At 41.0% G+C, this 21,962-nt stretch overlaps 1 protein-coding gene across 50 annotated transcripts in view; it reads right to left on the reverse strand.

Annotated features, from left to right (window-relative positions):
- LOC103791316 (myosin-9) overlaps positions 1-21,962 on the reverse strand; it is a 40,496-nt gene that overhangs the window by 13,460 nt on the left and 5,074 nt on the right. For 13 of the 50 annotated variants that reach the window (XM_078342439.1, XM_078342436.1, XM_078342434.1 and 10 more), the window contains exons 4-10: positions 20,779-20,906; positions 18,779-18,889; positions 14,228-14,314; positions 6,537-6,746; positions 5,769-5,943; positions 1,852-1,923; positions 236-276 (exon numbers count right to left, since the gene is read on the reverse strand). In XM_078342439.1, coding sequence (XP_078198565.1) covers positions 236-276; positions 1,852-1,923; positions 5,769-5,925 — 270 coding nt within the window. In that variant the 5' untranslated portion in view covers positions 5,926-5,943; positions 6,537-6,746; positions 14,228-14,314; positions 18,779-18,889; positions 20,779-20,906. Of the gene's footprint in view, positions 1-235; positions 277-1,851; positions 1,924-5,768; positions 5,944-6,536; positions 6,747-14,225; positions 14,315-18,426; positions 18,525-18,778; positions 18,890-20,778; positions 20,907-21,962 lie in introns of all 50 variants that reach the window. The other 37 variants (XM_078342523.1, XM_078342536.1, XM_078342517.1 and 34 more) reach the window with 10 other exon arrangements.

Here is a 21,962-nt window from a genome sequence, read left to right on the forward strand (position 1 = left end):
CAGGAAGAAAATGTTGCTACTGAGAAATAGGCTCACTACTAACTTGTCAGTGATGTCACCTTTGGACTGACATCATCAATCAGGCCTCAGTTGGTCATAAGCTCCAGTGACTGGTAGCTGGAGTCTATGACAGCTGAGGCCTGATTCACAATGGCAGTCAAAAATGATACTCACTTGACATTCTAGAAGCCCCAGAAAAAGATATTTCTCTTCAAGACAAAGAAATGCATCTTACTATCTCAGGTGACGTCTCCTCCTCCGGGTCTTGAACGGGAGCTAGGAGGACACAGAGAGACAGTCAGTGCACTGGTGCTGTGGGACGTGGACTGAAGCTGCAGTGTATGGAGCTGGGCTGCTGACAAGCATGGACTGAGCTGCTGCTGGACCACTCTCCTTGGTGTTGAAGGAAGGCAAAGGAAAGGGGCAGAAAGAAACCAAAGAGCCTTGGGCTTTCTAGCTACAGCAACCTCATCACTGTGAAATAGTCTGAGAACCGGTTAATACAGAAAGACACTGCAAGGCTCAGCGAGAGCATCTCATCAGACCTGCTGCCCACGTGAAGGTCTAGGTGAATCCCAACATTTTATGAAACGTTACAGGATTATTTAACTTCTGTGGATCTGCATATCCTGATACTACAATTATCTATCCTGTTGTATTTTTAAAATTATAGTAAAGCACACATATTTATTATTTTAGTTATTAACTGTGCATTTTAATGATATATTCAGTGAGTAACATTCATGATGCTGTGTCAATAATGAGAAAAATCTAAATTCATAATCTAGCTTCCACCTTCCGCAATGAAAGAAAAACAGCAGTGTAATGTCAAATAGAGGAAAAATACATAATGATTGCAGAAATTAAAGGAATAAAAAACAGGAAATCAGAGAAAATCAACAAAACCAAAAACCAGTTATTTGAAAAGATCAAAAACATTGATGAACTTCTACCTTGTCTAACCACAATGGAAAAGAAGGAAGTCACGATGTACCAATAATATCAGTTGAAGACGAGTGGAATCAAAAATAATAATAAAGGAATATTGTGAACACATCTGTGCTCACACTTGGATACATTATATGAAATGAGCTAATTTTCTGGATCTGTTTCAGAAGGTTAAAAGTCTTCTCAAGATAAATGAATCATCTAAATAGGCCTATATTTATTTTAGAAATTGAATCAATAATTAGTATCTTCTCAAAAAACAAAACAAAACACTACCTTCAGATGAATTCACCGGTAAATTCTACCAAAATTCTCACAAAGAAAGGTAGTCTTACCATACAAGTAACCATAATTTTAGCATTGCCTTAGTTACATTGTAAAAATTATGTTTCCAAACAAGACACAAGAAGGTTTATACCTGCTGTGTTCATAATTGCCCAAACTGAAAGCAAACGTCTAAATATTCGAGATGTCCTTTACTATCAAAAGTGAACCAAGCCTGGGCAACATGGTGAAATCCTGTCTCTAACATTAAAAAAAAAATAGCTTAATATTTGTATTTTGCATTACAGCCAACTGCTTGGGAGGCTGAGGTAGAAGGATCAGCTGAACATGGGGAGGTCAAGATTGCAATGAGCTGTGATTGCACCAACGCACTCCAGGGTGACAAAATGAGACTTTCTCACAAAAATAAAGTAACAAAAAGAACCAAACTCTAAGTTGTCAACGTAACTTTCCTTGTGTAGTTGCATCACCCGTTGATTAAATGCATTTCAATGGGCACAAATGAAATAAATGAAGAACCTGACACAGCATTTACTGAGTTTCTCTCATATGGGACACTGGATGAGTAAACTGAAATTATTTGCTTCAATCAACTTCATGATATAATTTCCACACTACCTTCATTTTCACTGCGGCAAATTTTCTTGCGCCTCCTCTTTGCTACCCAGCTCCTGGCGCGGCCAGCCAAACCTGCAAGGCAGAAATGCATCATAATAAAGACAGTGCTTGACACCTTGCTGGCAGAGGACCACAGAGAAATTAGTAAAAACGTTCTCAGTTTAAACTTTTGATCCTAGTTTTCACCGAGTGCTTTTCAATGCTACCTGAATTAGATCTGGGTTCTAGGGAGATTTGTTTGTGCAGGCAGATACCTTTATTCAGATGAGACAATATAGAAAAGCAGAAGTTCCAAGTTACCAAAAAAATAGGCTGGGTTCAAATCCTACTTAGAATCTGCACATACCTGGAAGAGGGATATGAACCCATCTGTGCCTCTCTTCCCTATTCTCAGATGTGGAAACATTATTAGATCTAGGCTATAGACCTACTAATCTCTATAGTGTCTAAAAGGATGAAATGCAGATAAAGACTTAAAAAGACTCATGTTTTTGTAAATGCCCTAAAATGTTCAATCAATGTCGGGAAGAATAATCCAGACACTTGGTAGTGGTTGACTACAGAGAGGGAGCTTGCATGTCTGCGCAGGATTAGGATGGAAAGTGACTTCACAGTTTCCATGGCCACATGATTTCCAGCTCATGACAGAGATCTGTGATTTCCCTGATCCCCAAAGGACAGGCAGGGAAGGGGCTACAACCCCTATTTTCAAATTCAGTGAATTCAAATTCAGACATTTTGAGTGACTTGCCCAGTCACCACAGTGAGGAGAGATAGGTCTGAGGTAATCATGTGGTTGGTTCCCCGGGGAGAGAGATCCCGGAACACCTGAGTCCTCTAGATCATGCCCTGGACCCTGGACCGAGAGCTCTTTTCACAAGCTCTGTGAAATCCTGCTGCCCCAGTGTTTCTGTGGGATGGTTGAGGCTATGGAGATGTGGCAGGTGGCTTATCGCATTTACTGACCTACTCTATTATCCCTATGTTGTCACTTTTAGTAGTTTTATGACCCATAAGGCAAATATTTTAAGTCTCTCCGTTATGATGCACAGTCTGAGATTTTACCTGAATCCACTCTTTCCACCCATCAGGTGATTCTCATCTGGGCTGGAGCTGGCCTGCCGTAAAAGAGGACACACGGCATACCACGGAGCGGCTGTGTGCCCCACTCCTGCGCACACTCTTGCCTTGTTTCTGCTTTCCCAGCTCTGACAATCCTAATTCTAGCTTCCAAACCAATCCTGTACGTCCCTCTCTGTTCTCAGACTTGCCTCAACTGTTGGATATTTTAATCACTGTTGTGACCATGACTGAACGGTGACATTTCATATGCCATAGTATATGTTTATCTTTTTACATATTTCTTAATAGCATTTAACTTATTGTTTCAGACTTTTAGGAACATTTCCGGGGTAGGTGTGCTGGCCCATGGCTGTAATCCTGACAGTTTTGGAGGTTAAGGCAGAAGAACTGCTTGAGGTCAGACGTTTGAGACCAACCTGGGCAACACAGTGAGACCTCGTCTCTACAAAAAAATCTACAAATTACCAGATGTGGCGGTGAGCCCTTGTATCCCTAGCTACATGGAAGGCTGTGGTGGGAAGATCGTTTGAGCCTAGAAGATTGAGGCTGCAGTGAGCTATAATCACGCCACTGCCTGGGTGACAAAGCAAGACCCTGTCTTTTCACAATAAAAAGCATTACTGTGTCACAAGTAACCCCATTTTATTTCTCATTATCTAATATTGCTGTTTTCATCCTGAGGCTTAATTGCTTTAGTAAGCTAAGAAAAAAAAGTTGTGTTTTGTTTTTTTTTTTATAAAGGCTACTATTTAAAGCAGGTCATATGCCCGCCTTTTTGTAAATTCTAGTTTTATATGCCATAAATCTAGAATTTACACTCTTGATGTACTGAGTCTTCTTCTTAGAACCAGCCTCCTCATATGTAACACAGTATAATTCCCATTTTACACCTGACTCGAAATATTGAGAGGATAGAATAAAATGAAAGAGCAGTCTGTATACCACGTAATGCACAATGAATCACAAAGTGAAGTTTTCTCTAACTCAAAGGCGAAAAGTGCAGTTAGCGTCCTCTGCAGATCCCATAGCAAAATGAAATCTTGAGAAAATATGCACTTTGGCTGCCCAGTGAAGTTAGAAGGAAACTGTCACAGGTCATCATCAAGACTTCCCCAACATTGGCTTTTATTTTTAAATAATGAAATACACATGATTTTGCCTGCTTTCTTTCATGTATATTACTGCATGTTCTCTTTGCTTTTCTGCGTACCCTATCTTGGGAATCACTCCATAGCAATAAAAAGACATCTTACTCTTTTTTACAGCTCCATACTTCTCCTTTATGTAGAAGTACCAGCTTATTTTTTTTTTCTTAGAAAGAAACATTTAATAAGGACTGATAAACAGAAGCCATATCTGTGTCTTGAGTGGTGGCAAGACAAGATGGTGGATCCCTGTGCCATTACCCCTCACAGTGGAGTGTGTATACCATAGGGAAGGGATGGTTCAGAAGGAAGGTGTGGGACAATTGAAGGTCTTTTTACATTAAAATCTTTTTACCTATAGGCAGGGTTTAGAGTAAGTACCTGCTCTACACAGTGGCTCACAATGCCCCACCCCACAGCCCCACCCAGGTGCTCACAATGCCCTGCCCCACAGCCCCACCCAGTTGCTCACAATGCCGATCCCTGCTTCTTCCCCTCTGTGTGACTGCATTATTCATCCTGGGCTGCCTGAGCTTTCCAGTCCTGAGAAAAGTGTGTGTGTGGAGGGGAGGGTGGGTGTTATTAAAAGTCACCCTGAGCACTGAACTCAGTAAACCCTGGTTACTAATGTCAGTTCCATTAGCATCTCTGGTTTTCTGAGTCTGGTAGCTTCCATTTGCTCAACGAACGTAGTGATACGCAAATGTTTGACTGATTTTGTACCTAAATGCTCCTCTCCTGTCTTACAAGTGTTAGTTTTTGTCTTCAATTTGACCATAGCAAAAACATGAAATGTTTCCTCTCCCCTCCCCTTTTCCATCCTGTAGGAAGGGGAGCCATGAAAACAAACTCTTTTCCACAGGCAGGGTCTGGCCTTCTAACTCCAAGTCTTTACCTTCCAAATTCAAGTCTAAAGTCATTTCATCTCTTTTGGAACCTGTAACCATGAGCTAGCTCTACCTGTCTTTCAGAACAAGGAGGTAAACTAAGCCCGTGAAGTTACTGGAGTAGGGCTGAAGAGACGTTCATGTCAAAGTGGGAATGTTGAAGTAATCAGAGCTCCACGGCTACACTTTTGGGTAAAACCACAACAAAAACAGCTTTTTTACAGCTCGGGCAGTAACATTTCATACCTTTTGCAGTCATTTTAAGCATGTCCCTCAATTTTTCCTTTGGTTTTCAAATTACAATTGGAAGACAAAGCTGCTTCTGTCAAGGTGACTTCAAATCATCTATTAAGAACACCATATAATCTCTTCCATGGCAAACTCTATTTCAAATTCAACAAGTCTCCAAATATTTGAGTCTGAATTATCCCAATTATTAGCTTCTCTATCAAATAGGAGAAAAGAAATCATTGGGCCTTTAACTGGCTCCTTCACTGAGATGCCATAGTAGCTGGACAGCCAAGGCTAGAGAATGGGATGGAGACTCCAAAACTGGAGTATCTGAATTTTCACCAGGGAAAGGGAGAGACTAGACCAAAAAGGCCTCAAGCAAGAAGGCTCAACAACAAAGACAAGAGGCAGGACTAGCCTTTGTCCCCCATGCCCAGCCCCGGGAAAGCTGGCTATAGGCAGGAGGGAGCTGGAAGCTGAGGATGTCTCTGGGGTGACGGGATGGGAAGGAGGTGGGGACGTGGTGGCCAGAGATGTGCCAGAGAGCAAATGGCACCCATGGCTTCTTTACCTTTGCGCCTCTTTGATTTTCCGGGCCGCGCATCCTGGACCTCCACCACTCCAGGATGTAACACGGCAGGCTCTGGAGTGGTAGATGCCACAGACTGGCCACGAGGCTCACAGCAGGCACAACTGGGGCCAGCGCTGGGGCATAGACAATTCCCCATTGGTGATCCACAAGGGGACTGTAACAACAAAGCAACACAAAATAAAATAAAATAAAAAAACAAACAAAAAAAACGAAGAAAACAAAACAAAGCAACACGCAAAAAAAAAAAAAAAAGCAACAGACAAAATAAAATAAAACAAAGGAAAAAACAAAGCAACAGAGCAAGCGCCAAGGGAACAAACACTTCCGTGAGAGCAGTCGGAGCTCCTCCTCCTCCCACTACCAGCTTCCGACTGAAGGCTGCTGGTCCTGGCTGATGCCTGTCCCCCACAAAGCCTCCTATGTCACCTGATTGCCAGGAAACAACAAAGTCAGGCCAGTGACTCACAATGCCACTTCTCACAACCCCATCCAATGGCTCACAATGCCCATTCCTGCTGCTGGCCACCTGTGGCCACCCTGCCCCTCTTGGTGACTGCATTATTCATCCTGAGCTGCCTGAGATAATCCATTTTTCACTATAGGCCTCAAAAAATTCAGCAATGTCCCTTCATAGATTCTATATAGAGAGTGTGTCTAACCTGTGAATAAAAACAAAGGTTTCATTCTGCGTGAGAAATCCACAAACACAAAGCATTTTCACAGAATCCTTTGGGGCCCACCTCTCACCTTCAGCGTCCCCTTCTTAGTTATCTGGGCTTCTGTGTTGTATGATCTGTCAGGTTCTAGGCCTTGTAAGGGTGAGTTCCATGTCTCCACTCACTTACATGTGCCCAGGAAGGTTGGCTCTTGGGAGGCTCTTCATGGTGACTGAGGCCATGGATCCTTCACACTGTTCCTTGAATCCACTTGACACGAAATACTCATCCTGAAATGATGCTTTGAAAGCAATGCTTCCAGTCAATTGTGGGTCCACTGTATTATGGATCCCGAGTACCCAATACACGGCATATAAGAAATGAATGAAAAATGAGTGCATGGACTCAAGTGTGCCCACAAGGTGAGAGAAAAGGATCCTGCTTACTAGGTGTGCTATGAAGGCATCTGGGACCATTGGCTTTGCTATTTCATAGCAGGCCTGGGGCTTTGAAGGCTGGTATTTCCTCATTCTAAACCTCAGAGTCCAATGAATTACCACCAAGTGGACAAAGGTCCGCGGGCCAGAGCTCTTGGTGTGAACAACATACCTTTTCTGGGTGTGATTCATGGACGGGGACTATACAAAACTAAAAACCATGTTTATGTGCTGACTACCTGCAAGGCGTGGTGAGAAAACACTCTGTATACATGATCTTATTCAATGCTTGTTACAAATCCCTGAAGTGGATTTTTACAAAACTAAAAACCATGTTTATGTGCTGACTACCTGCAAGGCGTGGTGAGAAAACACTCTGTATACACGATCTTATTCAATGCTTGTTACAAATCCCTGAAGTGGATTTTTAGACAAACTTTCTATTCTAGAGCTTTTTGGAACAAGAGGCTAGTGTAGTGAGCTTCCACCTACTCAGCAGCAGATTCAGGTATTTATCTGACGGTCGATCGAGTTACATGTATACTCCTACATGCTTCTCCTCTTCCTCTCGTGATTTTATAAAAAATCCCATACATCATAGAATTTCCTCCCTGACCGTCTTGGTGGATGTCTGTAAAAGATACGATTCTTTTTTTTTTTTTTGCCAATCAGTTTGAACTTATGAGGTTGCTCAGGTTAACCTTGAACTGATGACCTCCCCTTCGAGAGCGCCATGACCTCCGGCGGGAGCCACTTTGGACCCCAAAAGATACGATTCTTGTTTGTTCTTTCAACACGAGGTCTCCGTCACCCAGGCTGGAGTTCAGTGGCATGATCTTGGTTCACTGTGGCCTCTCCTGCCTCAACTTCCTGAGTAGCTGCAACTACAGACTCACACCATGCCCAGCTCATCTTTTTATTGTATTTTAGTAGAGACAGGGTCTTGCTATGTTGCCTGGGCTGGTCTACAATTCCTGGATTCAAAGGATCTTCCCGCCTTGACCTCCCACACTACTGAGATTATAGGTGTGAACCGCCATGCCTGGAGACAAGAACTCATTAAAAAATATAATCCCAATACCATCATCAACCAACCATCTCACACCATTGCTCTTTATCACTGTCAACTCTCCTTCTAGCTCCAAATTTTCAGTCGTTTCATGTATTTATTGTTTGAATCAGGATCCAAATAAAGTCTCTCTTTGGGATTGTGTGATTCACCTCTTGGGGTTTTTTTTGATCCTGACAGCTTCCCACTTTCATCTCTGTGCTGTCCCTTGCAGTCCATTTATTGAATAAATCAGGCCATTTCCCCACACTTTGAATTATGCTAAGTGTATTCTCATTATGCTGTTTCTCATACTGTGAATTTTGCTAATTGTATCTTGTGATGTTGGTTAACTTGCTCTTCACTTTGTTCTAGTTTTGATAAATTAGTAGTTTAATCTCAAGACTTGGTGAGATTCAGGCTGGACTTGATTCAGGGCAAAAAGGCTGTGCTAGTTTCTTCTGGGAGGAGGTGTGTACTCTCTGGAGATTTTTTTTTTTTTTAATTGGTGGTGTTAATGGCCATTGATCAGTTACGGATTGAACAATGAAGGCATTGTTGTATCATTCCTTCTTTGTTTATGAGCTGCCACACTTTGAAGAGATACTGCTACCCTAAGAAAAGCCGTGCATGAAGAAAGAGACACTGCTACCCCAAGCAGAGCCTTGCATTAAGAAAAAAATGAAGTAAATATAAAAAAGAGATGCTGCTTCTTATGAACTGTTACTCACTTGTACAACTTATATAGAAAACACCAGTTCATGGCTTCATTTCTTCTGTTGACCATTTTTCAAAATCATGGGCTATTTCATTTATATCCTTCAATGGTCACCACTTCTATTAATTAATTTACTTAAGGAGGGTCTAGCTTTGTTGCCCAGGTTGGTATGCAGACAAGCAGTCATGCCACTATAGCCTCAAATTTCTCAGCTCAGGTGACCCTCCCATCTCAGCTTCCTGAGTAGCTGAGACCAAAGGCACAGGCCCTCAAACCTGAGTAATTTAAAAAATCTTTTGTTGAGACAAAGTCCCCCTGTGTTGCACAGGCTGGTCTTGAACTCCTGGATGAAATGATCCTTGTAACTCAGCCTCCTAGAGTGTTGAAATTACAGGCATGAGGAGCTGTGCCAGCCCACTTTTATTTTTTCAAAAGGATCATTATGAATGCAGATATTCAAACGTATTTGATATATCTCAATTCACTGCAACTATTATCCTTACTAATGTACAAAATGTCCTATCTTTGGTTAGAAGGAGGCCCTTCAGATGGGCCCTTTACACATGTTGAAATCATCCTAATAATCTTTATAGATTCTTTGCTATCCAGAGTGATAATATGTTCCAGGCTCCTTACACATTTCTGGCCTAGACCTGGAATCAGCATTTTGTCCAGGAAGCCTTGTTTCCTTTCATTGGGCAATGGTATTTTGAGACTACAGTCTTGGTGCTAGGGGTAAATAGTATAATTTTAGAACTTAAAAAACTGCCTGGCTCGTGTCTGTAATCCTAGCACTTTGGGAGGCCGAGATGGGTGGATCACCTGAGGTCACGACTTTCAGACCAGCCTAAACAACATAATGAAACCCCATCTGTACTAAAAATACAAAAAATTAGCCAGGCATCATAGCGGGAGCCTGGAATCCCAGCTACTTGGGAGGCTGAGGCAGGAAAATCACTTGAACCTGAGAGGTGGAGGTTGTGGTGAGCTGAGATTGCGTCATTGCACTCCAGCCTAGGTAAAAACAGCAAAACTGTCTCAAAAAAAAAAAAATTAAATTAAAAATAATTTAAAAATTAACAGCTTTATAGAGGTGTAATTTATAAACTAAAATCTACCCATTTTAAGTGTACAATGATTGTGCGTGTGTGAGAGAGAGAGAGAGAGAGAAAGAGAGACAGGGTTATCACTCTGATACCAAGGCTGGAATGCAGTGGTGCCATCATGGCTCACGGCAGCCTCAACCTCTTGGGATCAGGTGATGCTCCTGCCTCAGCTTCCTGAGTACCTGAGACTACAGGCTTGTACCACTACACCTGTTAAAGCATTGAAATTATTCACAGAGATGTTTCCCAGGCTGTTCTTGAGCTCCTGGGTCCAAGTAATCTTCTTGCTGTGGCCTCCCAAAGTGTTGGGATTACAGGTGTGAGCCACTGCGGTTAGTCCAATTCAATGATTTTTAGTATATTTAGTATATTTACAGAATTATGTAACAATCACCAAAATCTAGCTTAAGGACATTTCATCATCCCAGAAAGAAACTCGTGCTTATCAGAGTCACTTTTCGGTCTCATTCCCAGCCCTAGTCAACCAGTAAGCTGCTTTCCATCCCTGTATTAGGCTGTTCTGGACCTTTCATATAAACGAAATCATGCGACGTGTGTTCTTTTGCATCTGGCTTCTTTCCCGAAGCCTTGCATTGCTGAGGTTGATCACTGTGGTAGCATGCCTCAGAACTCATTTTTGATTGCTGAATAGTATTCCTTTGTACTCCCCACATTTGAATTCCTTCGTCAGTTGATGGGCATTTGGCTTGTCTCCACTTTTTGGTTCTTGTGAGTGGTGTTGTGAACATTCACCCACAAGTCTTTGCGTGAACATACATTTTCATTGTTCCTGGTTAGATACCTAGAAGTAAAGTTACTGACTTTAAGGAAATTTGACTTTATTTTATTTTATTATTATTTTTGTCCTGAGCCCCTTGCAGTTCTGCTAGAGAAGGCAATTTTATTTTTAACATTTTGAGAAACTGTCATACTATCTTCCAAAAAAGTGGCTGTACCATCTTACATTCCCACTGGCAGTATATGAGGGCTCTGGTCTCCACGTCCTCTCCAGCACTTGGTGTCACGCGTCTGCTTGGTTGTAGTTATTCTAGTGGGTGGAAAGAGACATCGCATTTTGGATTAATTTGCATTTTCCTAGAGACTGACGATGTTGAATGCTTTATACTATGCTCATTGGACATTAAAATATTATCTTTGGAGAAATGTTTCTTCATGTTCTTTTCCCATTTTTAACTTGGATTGTCTTTTAATACTGAGTTGTAAGAGTTCTTCTGGATATATTGGTTATTAATTAGACATATGATTTATAAATCTTTTCTCCCATTCTGCGGCTGTCTTCCCCTTTCTTGATTGTATCTTTTGCTGTGCCAAAGGTTTAAATTCAGCTGATGCTCAATTTTTTATTTTCTTGCTTTTTCCCTTTCCTCCTTTTCCAGGTCTCACTAGGTGGCCCTGACTGATCTTCAACTGTGCTGTTGATGTTGTTTCTAAGACATCAGTGCCTTACACAAGATCACAAGAATTTACTCTTACGTTTTCTAAGAGTTTCATTGTTTTCAGTTTTACATTTAGATCTGTGATCCCTTTTCAGTTAATTTTTGTATATGGTGTTAGGCAGGGACCCAAATTAATTTATTTGTACATGAATATCCAGTTGCCTCACCACCATTTGTTGAGAAGTCTATTCATGGTTGGAAACAGTGGTGGGAGGCCAAGGCTGGAGTATTGCTTGAGTCCAGGAGTTTAAGGCTACCATCTGCCTAATTCTCCCCAGAATTTCTCCAACATCTGCCTAATTCTTCCCCCACACCCAGCCTGGGGTAACCACCATTCTACTCTCTGCTTCTATGAGTTCAACATTTTTTTTTCCTTTTTCTTTTCCTTTCTTTCTTTCCATTTGCTTTAATGAATCAGTTCCCAAGCAAGTTCAACTTTTTAAGGATCCACACATGAATAACATCATGCAGGGTTTGTCTTTCGGTGCTCTGCTTATTTCACTTACCATCATGTCGTCCAGTTTTATCCATGTCATCGCAAATGCAACAATTTTTAGGCAGATGTTGGAGAAATTATGGGGAGAATTAGGCAGATGGTAGCCTTAAACTCCTGGACTCAAGCAATACTCCAGCCTTGGCCTCCCAAAGTGCTGGGATGACAGTCATGAACCAGTTTCCAACCACAAATAGACTTTTCAACAAACGGTGGTGAGGCAACTGGATATTCATGTACAAATAAATTAATTTGGGTCTCTGCCTAACACCATACACAAAAATTAACTGAAAAGGGATCACAGACCTAAATGTAAAACTGAAAACAATGAAACTCTTAGAAAACGTAAGAGTAAATTCTTGCGATCTTGTGTCAGGCACTGATGTCTTAGAAACAACATCAAAAGCACAGTTGAAGATCAGTCAGGGCCACCTAGTGAGACCTGGAAAAGGAGGAAAGGGAAAAAGCAAGAAAATAAAAAATTGAGCATCAGCTGAATTTAAACCTTTGGCACAGCAAAAGATACAATCAAGAAAGGGGAAGACAGCCGCAGAATGGGAGAAAAGATTTATAAATCTTATGTCTAATAACCGATATATCCAGAAGAACTCTTACAACTCAATATTAAAAGACATCCAACTTAAAAATGGGAAAAGAACATGAAGAAACATTTCTCCAAAGATAATATTTTAATGTCCAATAAGCACATTATAAAGCGTTCAACATCGTCAGTCACTAGGAAAATGCAAATTAATCCAAAACACAATGTCTCTTTCCACCCACTAGAATAACTACAACCAAGCAGACGCGTAACACCAAGTGCTGGAGAGGACGTGGAGACCAGAGCCCTCATACACTGCCAGTGGGAATGTAAGATGGTACAGCCACTTTTTTGGAAGATAGTATGACAGTTTCTCAAAATGTTAAAAATAAAATTGCCTTCTCTAGCAGAACTGCAAGGGGCTCAGGACAAAAATAATAATAAAATAAAATAAAGTCAAATTTCCTTAAAGTCAGTAACTTTACTTCTAGGTATCTAACCAGGAACAATGAAAATGTATGTTCACGCAAAGACTTGTGGGTGAATGTTCACAACACCACTCACAAGAACCAAAAAGTGGAGACAAGCCAAATGCCCATCAACTGACGAAGGAATTCAAATGTGGGGAGTACAAAGGAATACTATTCAGCAATCAAAAATGAGTTCTGAGGCATGCTACCACAGTGATCAACCTCAGCAACGCAAGGCTTCGGGAAAGAAGCCAGATGCAAAAGAACACATGTCGCATGATTTCGTTTATATGAAAGGTCCAGAACAGCCTAATACAGGGATGAAAAGCAGCTTACTGGTTGACTAGGGCTGGGAATGAGACCGAAAAGTGACTCTGATAAGCACGAGTTTCTTTCTGGGATGATGAAATGTCCTTAAGCTAGATTTTGGTGATTGTTACATAATTGTGTAAATATACTAAATATACTAAAAATCATTGAATTGGACTAACTGCAGTGGCTCACACCTATAATCCCAACACTTTGGGAGGCCACAGCAAGAAGATCACTTCAGCCCAGGAGTTCAAGAACAGCCTGGGAAACATAAAGAGACTCCTTCTCCACAAATAATTTAAATACTGAAAGTGAAAGGATGGAAAATATATTCCCCACAAATAGTAACCAAGAGAGAGCTTGGGTTGTTATACTAATATCAGACAAAATAAACTTTATGTCAAAAAAATTGCAAAAGATAAGGATATTAAATTAATAGAAGGGCCAATTCACCAAGAAAACATGATAATCATAAACATATGTCATAAACTTCCCAGCCCTAAAATGCATCAAGGAAATTGGCAAAATTTAAAAAAGAAACACAGTTCTACAAAGAGTTGGAGACCTTAATATTCCACTTTTTTTTTTTTGAGACAGTCTCACTCTGTTGCCCAGGCTGGAGTGTAATGGTGTGATCTTGGCTCACTGCAACCTCTGCCTCCCAGGTTCAAGTGATTCTCCTGCCTCAGCCTCCCAAGTAGCTGGGATTACAGGTGCCTGCCACCATGCCTGGCTGTTTTTTTTATTTTTACTAGAGATAGGGTTTCGCCTTGTTGGCCAGGCTGGTCTCGACCTCCCGACCTCAGGTGATCTGCCCACCTTGGCCTCCCAAAGTGCTAGGATTACAGGCATGAGCCAACACACCCAGCCCTCTTATGCCACTTTTAACAATGAGTAGAAAACTAGACTGACGATCATTAAGAAAATAAATGAAACAACACCATCAACCGATTGGACCTAGCAGACATACACAGGACACTGCACCCAATAGCAGAAGAACACACATTTTTCTCAAGTGCACATGGAACATTCTCAAAAATGGACAATATATTAGCCCAGAAGAGAAGGATTAATCAACTTTAAAGACAGAAAGTATACAAAGCATCATATCTAGTCACATTAAATTAACAGGAGAACTTTTAAAAAAATCACAAATGTTTCCATTGTTTGAAAAATTAGATTAGATGTGGTAACTCACACCTGTACTCCCAGCACTTTGGGAAGCCAAGGTGGGTGGATCACCTGAGGTCGAGAGTCCGGGACCAGTCTGGCCAACCTGGTGAAACCCTGTTTGTAATAAAAATATAAAAATTAGCTGGGCATGCTGGCGGGCACCTGTAATCACAGCTACTTGGGAGGCTAAAGCATGAAAGTCACTTGAACCTGGAAGTCAGAGGGAGGCTGCAGTGAGCAGAGATTGCACCACTGCCATCCAGCCTGGGTGACAGAGTGAGACCCTGTCTCAATAGAAAAAAAGAAAAGAAAAACTAAACAACATACTCTTAACTAGCCAATGTATCAAAAAAGAAATCACAAGGGAAGTCAGAAATTATCTTGAGATAAAAGAAATAAAAAACATAACATACCAAAAACTTACAGATTCGAGCAAACGCAATGCTAAGAAGGTAATTACACACATACCGTTTTAGCCCATTCAGGCTGCTGTAACTAAATGTCATAAACTGGGTGAGTTATAAATAGACATTATTAGAGTTCTGGAGGCTGGGAATTTCACATCAACTCACCAAAAAAATTTGGTGTCTGGTGAGGGTTCATCGATAGATGTCTTGTTGTTGCCTCGGCTGGGAGCAGTGGCTCACGCCTGTATTCCCAGCACCTTGGGAGGCTGAGGTGGGTGAATCACCTGAGATCAGGAGTTGGAGACCAGCCTGACCAATATGGTGAAAACCTGTCTCTACTAAAAATAGAAAAATTAGCTGGGCATGGTGGCAGGCACCTGTAGTCCCAACTACTCGGGAGGCTGAGACGGGAGAACTGCTTGAACTCAGAAGGCAGAGGTTGCAGTGAGCAAAGATCGTGCCACTGCACTCCAGCCTGGACAAGAGTGAGCCTTCATGTCAAAATTAAAATAAATAGAAATTTAGCTGTCTTGTGGTCTCATATGGAGAATGAAACAAGGAAACTACTGAAGTCTCTAAAGGGCACTAACATCACTAATCAAGGAAATGCAAATGAAAACCGCAGTGAGATACAACCTTACTCCTGCAAGAACTGCCACCATTAAAAAGCTGAAAACCAACTCAGCTTGAATGTGAAGAGGGAACACTTTTACACGACTGGTGGGAATGTAAATTAGCACAACCAGTATGGAAAACAGCATGAGAGTCCTTAAAGAAGTAAAAGCAGAACTACCATTTCATCCAGCAATCCCACTACTGGGTATCTACCCAAAGGAAAAGAAGTAGTCACATGAAAAAAGACACAAAGACACGTGCAAATGCATGTTTACAGCACAATCTGCAACTGCAAAGATATGGAACCAACCTAAGTGCCCATTGACTGCTGAGTGCATACAGGAACTGTGGTGCACACACACCATGGGCTACTCCTCAGACATCAAAAGGGATGAAATCATGACTTTTGCGGCAACTTGGAGGGAGCTGGAGGCCATTCTTCTAAGTGAAGTAACTCAAAAATGGAAAACCAAAAGATCGTATGTTCTGTCACTTTACTTGATGCCACTAAATTGTGTGTTATCTTTTACATAAATAAGGAGAAAAAACAAGTCTCAATGGAGGCATACCAATGTTTCATGGGCACACAGATATGGTATACTCAGAGAAACAACACAAAGCAATATATTGATGTTTTTAATCAGCTAGCTAGCTTGTAATTTATGTTAGAACATCCATTTAATTTGTTCTCTTTTAGCTGCTGCAATGCTTTCTTAAAAGCATTAGATTTGCTCTACTATCATATGCTGGGACATGAACCCAGGTAAAGATAGAAGGCTGAGGCCTCATTCAGCATGGGCCTATATTACTTTTCTGGGTGTTAAGATCATAAAAACACCATCAAAATGATAAGTTAAAGTGCACTGACTGAATTTTTTAAATAATGAGACACAAAAAAGTTACATTTCCGCTGAAACAAATGTTTTATAATTGCTGTAATCTTTCTGAGAGACACAGTCATGCTATGTTGCCCAGGCTGAAGTGAGAGAGTGGCGACTCACCGGCACCATGTTTCACACTACAGCCTTGAATTCCTGGGCTCAAGGAATCTTCCTGCCTCAACTTCTGGAGTATTTGGGACTACGGTTGTGCACCACTGCACCTGGCTTTTGGGATTTTCCCATATTTGAAAAACAGCCAAACCCTAGACAAATCTCTTAGTAAGTCAAGTATTACTATTTTTTTTTTCTTACCAATTCTATCACTGATACACCTTTTACTTTTATATCCCTATGTCCTATTTGTCTGTAGTATTCTATGTGTCTCAATCTAGTTAATGATCTTATATCACTCTTATATGTCCTTCCAAAATTTGGGGGAGGGGGAGAATTTTTTTTAACTATTTTATAACTCTTATATAGTTTAAGTAACATTTGTTTACTGAACTATTATTATTTTTTTTTTGAGATGGGGTCTCACTCTGTACCCCAGGCTGGAGTGCAATGGCACAATCTCGGCTCATTGCAACCTCCGCCTCCTGGGTTAAAGCTATCCTCCAGCCTCAGCTCTTGAATAGCTGGGATTACAGGTGTGTGCCACCACGCCCGGCTCATATTTGAATTTTTAGTAGAAATGGGGTTTCACCATGTTGACCAGGCTGGTCTCAAACTCCTAACTTCAGGTGATTTGCCTACCTCGGCCTCCCAAAGTGCTGGGATTATAGGTGTGAGTCACTGTGCCCAGCCTACTGAATTTTTGATACTGGAACTTATTTGTGCATGAGAGCCCTCTTTTGATAAATGTCTTTGTTATTTCTATCACTTCACTAACATTTACCCCAATTGAGATAGATGATCAACTGATGAACCACCCGACTAGTACTGTGTGCACAATATTGTTAATCAAAGTAAATGTAGGTACTCTTTTACCAAATTAAGGTGTAAAGCTACAGAAAAAGAAAAAAAGAAAACAAAACTTACCCTGACCCTTTCCATCCATTAGTGACATAAACACAGAAAGATCACCAAATGGACCAAATGAAGGAGCCAGACAATCAGACCAAAATGATATAAACACATTTTTCAGAAACACACCAAAGGCACCCAGGTTGAGAAACCTGGGTATTCACGTGCAGAGGACTGAAGTGAGACCCTTACGTTGCACAAGAACACAAACATCAACACAAAACCAACTCAGCACCTAAGTTTAATCCTGAAACTTAACAAGCTCTCAGGAAAATACATAGGGTGAGTGTCTATTTTGGGAAAACTTGAATCTGTGTACACCAGCTGCAGAAAGGAAAAATTAGGAAGAATATACCCATAAATAATACAACATTTTCGCCATCTAGCTCGCTTTACTTCCCAACGGGAAACAAACATCCCTGCTAACAAAAGCAAATTTAAACAGGTTAGACAAAGGACAACTTTAAAATTTATAAACAAGGAGAAAACGGTGAACCCAAAGAAAAGGCACCCTACAGATTGGGATAAAATTATAGAAAATCATGTATCCAAAAAGAACTGTTTTCTAACATATGCAAGAAACTAAAGGCACTGAGTGAGCATAATGATAAAATAACGAAAACCTCTATTTACCCAAACAACCTGCCACTGGCATAAAGACAGAAAGGCTACCCAACGGACAGAATGAGGGAGTCCCACATGCCACCCAAGTGAATGTACACTGAACACATTTTTAAACACAACACAAATAGACACAATGGGAAAAGAATAAATGATTTTGAGCAAACTGGATAACCACATGAAAAACACTGAAATAGGACAAAAATCGATGTAAATTACATGAAAGGCCTAAACTCAATCTTGAAACCATTTCCTTCCCTCAGGAAACAACAGGTAAGCACATAGTTTAGAGGACTAATCTATGCACACAAGTTGCAAAACGTGAAATATAAAAAGAAAAAGAGAATTAGAAGGAAAAAAACATAGACAATGCCATGGATTGGCGATCTTTTTCACTGTTTTTAACTGCAAACGGAAGGCACCACTAATATGTAAACAGGTGGAACTACGGAAAACATCAGATCTCATGCTGTGAAAAGAAAACAATGAACAGAAGAGAAGGTGCCTCACAGACTGAAAGAAAACTATGGAAAATCCTGTCTTTCAAAGGGGTCGTTATAAAATCTGTGAAAGACACTAACACTACCATGTGGGGGGAAACAAAAACAAACACCCAAGCTAAGTCTGGGCAAAGGACCTGAACAGACGTGTCTGCGAAGCAGATGGGAAACTGACTCACAGGTAAAAGAAAAGTCTCTCAAAAGCGCTAATCCTCACAAGAATGTCAAGGAAACCTGCACTGAGATGCCGCTTCCATCCACATCGAATGAATGTTACCTAAAACAGAAATAAAACTTTTAAAAGGAAACAACAGTACAGACTTTCAGAAGGGGAAACTCTTCTCATACACTCATTCTCATATTGGTGGGAATGTCAGTGTCTACACACACTATGAAAAACAGCTGGAAGTGCCTCCAACGAAGTAAATGCCCATTTCATCCAGCCATTATTCCATTCCTACGTGGAAGAGATACCTGCCTTACCCTCCGTACTGCAGTACTCACGATAGCCAAGATAGGAAATACACCTACCTGTTCTTCCATTGTGAAGGGATGAAGAAACTGCAATATACATCCAGAGCAGAATATTCTTTAATCGTAGAAATGGGTGAAATCTCGTCACTTGCGGCCACGTGGAAAAACCTGAGGAACATTATGTTAAATGAAATAAGCCAGGCAGAGAAAGGCATATACTGCATGATCTCATGCACGTGGAATCTGAAACAACTTGACCTCACAGAAGCACAAAGTTCAATAGTGGTTACCAGAGGCTGTGGGGAAGGGGCGCCTAGGCAGGGATTGGTCCTGGGTACAAAGTTACACTTAGAAAACAGATCAGTCTTGCCCTTCTCTTCTATAGCAGGGTGAACCAGGTTAATATTGTAGTGAATTTTCCAAAGAGCTGGAAAGGATTATGAGTATCATCTCCACAGACAAATAATACCTAGAGGACTTCACAGATGCTAAATATTGTGATTCGATCAATATGCTAGGTGCACCCATATCAAAATGGCCCCTGTATCTTATAGTTATATACATATGCTCTAGCGTAATCGCTTTATAAAAAAAAAAAAGAATACCAATGACACTAAAATTTACATGGAACCATGAAACACCCTGAATTTCAAAGCAACCCTGAAAACACAAAGTACATGGAATGCATCACTGTCCTCCATTTGAAATTATATTGAGAAGCCAGTTATCTAAACACTAGATGACTGGCACTAATCAAGAAACCCAACAGACAGAATGAGGGAGCTCGATCACAAACCCAAATTCCTAGGTGGTGTACACATTTTGTAAAAGAACACCGACAGACACAATGAAGAGCAGGGAATCTGTTTAGTAAATGGATTTGAAAACTGGATATCCCTACGTAAGTAGAATAGGACCCCAACTGTGTAAAAAGACCAAGGATTAACTCAAAATGAATTAGAGACTGATCAACAAAAGTCAAAAGCATCAAACTCTTCCAATGAGAAGACACATGGTGTGGGTATGTTTAGGTCAATGTGGATCTGTGCTCACAGTGTGCCAAAACAAAATAAAAAATACAGGGGGAAAATCTCATAGATGATGGGATAGTTTGGTCATGATTCTGTTTTTCCTCATCAGTCACCTACATCAAAGGACAACAAGAAAACAGACACACGTGGGACTACATCATACGTTAGAGTTTGTGCCCATCCGCCAGGCGTGGCGGCTCAAGCCTGTAATCCCAACACTTTGGGAGGCTGAGGCGGGTGGATCACAAGCTCAAGAGATCGAGACCATCCTGGTCAACATGGTGAAACCCCGTCTCTACTGAAAATACAAAAAATTAGCTGGGCATGGTGGCGCGTGCCTGTAATCCCAGCTACTCGGGAGGCTGAGGCAGGAGAATTGCCTGAACCCAGGAGGCGGAGGTTGCAGTGAGCCAAGATTGCACCATAGCACTCCAGCCTGGGTAACAAGAGCGAAACTCCTCTCAAAAAAAAAAAAAAAAATTATCCTGAAGTTTACAAGAAAGGTTTCGGCAAACCTACATATGATGAAAGGTTGTCTTCAAAATGTCTAAGCAACAAACGCTACTTACTAGCAAAAACACAAAAGAGAAACTAATAACTAAGCAAACTGGGACCAAATAACCTAAACAGACATTTCTGCAAAGAAGACGTAACGTTGAAAACAAGTTTTAAAAACTTAGATAATATCGCAAATCACGAGAAAGATGTAAATCAAAGCAACACACATGATCTCACTATAATTCATACGGGTGTTATCAAAGCAATCAAATACATTAAAAGAGATGCAAATGCTGCTGTCAATTTCCACAGAGGAGCTCATTTGGTCAGAATGTTAATTAGCATTCATACTACAGACACCAGTGGGAGCTTCCTCCAAAAGTTTAACCTACAACTACCACTTCATCTAACAAGTCTACTACTAAGTATACTTTCAGGACGAAAGAAATCAGTCCATACAAGAGGCATCTGCCATCCTATGTGGACTGCAGCACTATTCACAATTGCCAAGACAAAGAATAGACTTACCTGCGCATCCACACATGAAGGGATACCTGGTGTATGTGCACAAATAGAATCGTCTTCAGCTAGAAAACCGGAATGAAATGTCATCATTTGGAGCCACACTGTTGAACTTGGAGGACATCGTGTATGACCTAAGACAGGCAGAAAAAGAACAACTAATGTAGAATCCAAAATAAAAGGCTTTATTGCATAGGTCTACAAAGCACAATAGTAGTTACTAAAGGTTGGAGGGAAGAAGGGGCACGGGCAGAGGTCAGAAATAGGCACAAAGTTACCCTTAGATGAGAGGAATGAATCGCTCCTCACTGGTCCACAGCCAAGTGACCAGAGGTTAACACAACATCACACCCTTTTCACAAAATGTGGGAGATTCCAAATGTTTCTACCACAAACAAATTCACAACTATTTCTGATAAGAGAGGCTCTAAATATCCTGATTTGATCATTCCTCTGTGTCTGCATTAATCAAAATGCCCCACTCTAACTTCCCCCATTGTATACCTTTACTATATGACCAACCTTTTAAAAACTATGTAAATATGCAATGCTAAAATTCATGTGGCCCATAAAACACACTGAATTTCCAAAGCAATCCTGAGAAATCCAAACTACCTCGGTTGTGTCACACTTCTTGATATTAAATTTCATTGAAAAGCTAGGGACCCCATTCCACACAGAGCAGTGGAACAGATTACAGGACCCAGACTGAAACCCTCACCTCTAACACCATCTGATCTTCAACAAAATTCACAAAAATCAGCTTTGGAGAAAGGACTCCCTCCTTTCAATAGATGGCGCTGGCATAAATGACTAGCCAGCTGCAGAAGAAAAACAGTGGGCCCCGCGTCTCACGGTGTACAGACACAAACTCAAGATGAATGAAAGATGTAAATGCAAGACCTCAAACTATGAAAAGCCTGCAAGAGAACCTAGAAACACCCTTCCTGACAGAGGATTTGGCACAGTGTGGATGTGTCTCAGTCTCCAAAGGCAAGTGTAACTAAAACAATTATTGCCCAGTGGCACCAAATACACAAAGAGCTGCTGCACAGAAGAAATGACCAACAGAGTGAACAGACGGCCCGCACAATGGGAGAAAATGTTCCCACGTGTGCATCTGATGAAGGCTAATATCCCGGATCCACCTTAAAGATGTTAAGCAAATAAACCAGGAAAACAAAAACTCA

This window comes from Callithrix jacchus, chromosome 1, assembly GCF_049354715.1.
Source record: "Callithrix jacchus isolate 240 chromosome 1, calJac240_pri, whole genome shotgun sequence".
NCBI lineage: Eukaryota > Metazoa > Chordata > Mammalia > Primates > Cebidae > Callithrix > Callithrix jacchus.